This window comes from Cynoglossus semilaevis, chromosome W (genome assembly GCF_000523025.1).
Source record: "Cynoglossus semilaevis isolate Cse_v1.0 chromosome W, Cse_v1.0, whole genome shotgun sequence".
Taxonomy (NCBI): domain Eukaryota; kingdom Metazoa; phylum Chordata; class Actinopteri; order Pleuronectiformes; family Cynoglossidae; genus Cynoglossus; species Cynoglossus semilaevis.
This window is the reverse complement of record NC_024327.1, coordinates 5,182,181-5,185,257: the sequence shown is the minus strand read 5'-3', so window position 1 is coordinate 5,185,257 and position 3,077 is coordinate 5,182,181. Positions and strand designations below refer to the sequence as shown.

The window sequence follows — 3,077 nt, the reverse complement described above, 5'->3', positions numbered from 1 at the left end:
ACATGCATTTTTGCAAATTCCCGTCTCGCTTTTTTATGATTTTTTTTCAGCAGTGGTGTCCTCCTTGGTCGTCTCCCATGAAGTCCACTTTGGCTCAAACAACGACGAATGGTGCGATCTGACACTGATGTACCTTGGCCTTGGAGTTCACCTTTAATTTCTTTGGAGGTTGTTCTGGGCTCTTTGGATACAATTCGAACGATCCGTCTCTTCAATTTGTCATCAATTTTCCTCTTGCGGCCACGTCCAGGGAGGTTGGCTACTGTCCCATGGGTCTTGAACTTCTGAATAATATGAGGCACTGTTGTCACAGGAACTTCAAGCTGTTTAGAGATGGTCTTATAGCCTTTACCTTTAAGATGTTTGTCTATAATTTTTTTTCGTATGTCCTGGGACAATTCTCTCCTTCGCTTTCTGTTGTCCATGTTCAGTGTGGTACACACCTTTTCACCAAACAGCAGAGTGACTACTTGTCTACCTTTAAATAGGCAGACTGACTGATTATGAGTTTGGAAACACCTGTGATGTCAATTGAAGGACACACCTGAGTTAATCATGTCACTCTGGTCAAATAGTTTTCAATCTTTTATAGAGGTACCATCATTTTTGTCCAGGCCTGTTTCATTAGTTTGTTTTTTTAAATAATTATGTTAATCAACAATTCAAAAGTAATGGCTAATTTTGATTATTTAATTTTCAATAAATTTTTATTTATTGTTACTTTTGTAAGTTTCAAGTGATTTCAGTGAGAATTGTGGGTTTTCCCTTCTTTAACTGAGGGGTACCAACAATTTTGTCCACGTGTGTATCTTTATGAAAGTCCATCCTTTTCTGTATAATTTACTGGTTAGTGTTAACCACTGGTTTTGTCATTAAAGCATATGTTTTATTGTGGAATATATGTAATCTAGTATAAAAAAATATCACTACCTGCAGACAATGACAAATGTGTTATTGTCTGAAGATAAATTGAGTTTTGTCAGTTTGTTTTTATTTTAATGTTTTTCTTTTCTGTAGGAGGGAACGTCCAAGTTCGCCACTCTGGAGATTAATCCCAAACGGGCTCAGAGGAGACACCAGCAGCAGAGAGACCTGGTAAATTCCAGTCATAGACCCAGTAAAAGCCCCACCTGCTGGTAAAAGTAGGCACTGCAAATGTATTAAGACATTAATTAATTGAATTAGGGAGATTTAAAAAAAAAATCTTTTAGAAATAAATTGAAGAAAAGTCTCATATAGTTAAATAATTTATTTGTCATCCTCCTTTATTCTAATCTTTCCTCTGATTTAATGTTTAACTGACTTTCTGCTGTTGGTGTAAAACAGGGTGTGATGCAGGGCACCATTCCATACCTTGGAACATTTCTGACGGACCTGGTGATGATGGACACAGCCATGAAGGACTACACTGAGGTCAGAGTTCGGCAATGTTCATACCATGTGACCTGTGGCATCATAATGACCAGCTGATGTTTTGATCTGCTTTTATTTGCAGGGAGGACTCATCAACTTTGAGAAGAGAAGAAAGGTAAAGAAAAAAAGTAAAAACCTTACCTTAGGTATTTGTAGAGCTGTTTCCTGTTTTCTCTGTGGTGTAATTACACCCTCTGCCTGTAGGAGTTCGAGGTGATAGCTCAGATCAAGCTTCTGCAGTTAGCCTCCAACAACTACAGCTTCACTCAGGAAACTCACTTCAGGGAGTGGTTCTCTAGTGTGGAGAAGTTCAGCGAGACCGAGAGGTGGTGTTTTCTTGTCAAACAAAAATCAAAAGCCATACGTTCATAAGGTCTGGCTATCTTCAATTTCGTTGTACCCCTGTGTTACAATGACAATAAAGGCTATTCTATTCTATTAGGTTTTCTGACTTGAGTTTGGCACTCTTTATTTATCACAAAAGATAAGATGTGTGAAAATCCTTAGTCATTGAAGTTTTTATGTTGTGGTTCTGTCCCAGAAAACTGTAGTTGTAAGTTTTACACTGACACCTTCCATACTTACTGCTCCTGCAGTTATCACCTGTCCTGTGAGATCGAGCCTCTGTCGGAGTCGGCCAGTAACACACTGCGAGCCAAGAAGAATGGTGGCATCATGAAGCGCTGGACCGAGTAAGTGACATTCCAAAGCTTTTGTTTTTAACAAATTAAAAAAACTTAAGGCAAAGATTTGACCCAGCCTCTCCTCCTCTGTGTGCAGTCGGCAGTTGGTGGAGGGATCTGCAGGGGCTTCGGGCTCTCACTCTAAGTCGTTTGATCAATCCCACTACAGACCGTACCAGGGCGGCGGAGACAGCTGTGATGCCCTCAGTGTGACCTCAGTTAGCTCTAGTGGCTCAGACCTGGAAGATGTCAATGCCAGCTTCCTGTCTGACTCTCCTGAAGGTCACGAGAGAAAGGTATATGGATTTTAATGATGGGAAAATATACCGGTAAGAAAAATCAGACATCAGTGAATGATACCATTCTCATTTGTTGGTCAGGATGGTATGGATTTGGTTAAGACATTTCTGGAAAATAGAAAAATATATTTAGTGCATCATTTAACAACACATTGAGTGTGTAAATACTTCACTAACAATGACTTCCCCGTTCATTGTTAGTGTGTATTGCCTGTTAAAACAGTGTTAAAACACTGTTAGAGTAAAACACTGAGAGGCTCAATTGTTTACCGTATTTTCCGGACTATAAACGCACCTGAATATAAGCCGCACTCACTAAGTTAAAAAAAAACCCAATACATTTACATACATAAGCAGCACTGGACTATAAGCTGCCAATATCCAGGTTGAGAAATTAGATATTTACCGGATACACAGGAACACAGAAAGATTTTGTACTGTCGTGGTAAGGTTTTACCACCCCGGATTCGTTGATCAACTTCTACACCATCAAGAAGAACTTTCACAAAGTATAAAGAAAAGACAAAAGTCGTTGCTCGAGTTCACCTGTGCACAGGGAGGATCCAGCGGCGAGTCAGAGGATCGACTGCTGAATTCTGCTCTCTCCACAAACTCAGGCTCGTTTTATTGACACACACATCCAGGGGTGGTACATATCAAGCGATACAGACTTCATTTGTTC

The 3,077-nt window shown here is 39.8% G+C and overlaps 1 protein-coding gene across 1 annotated transcript in view; it reads left to right on the top strand.

The window, feature by feature from the left end:
- The window catches only part of LOC103397014 (ral guanine nucleotide dissociation stimulator-like), a 19,681-nt gene that overhangs the window by 12,574 nt on the left and 4,030 nt on the right, over positions 1-3,077 (top strand). The window contains 6 exon segments of the mRNA XM_008335266.3: positions 1,018-1,095; positions 1,327-1,413; positions 1,496-1,528; positions 1,618-1,739; positions 2,010-2,105; positions 2,194-2,392. Of these exon segments, the coding sequence (XP_008333488.2) occupies positions 1,018-1,095; positions 1,327-1,413; positions 1,496-1,528; positions 1,618-1,739; positions 2,010-2,105; positions 2,194-2,392 (615 nt within the window).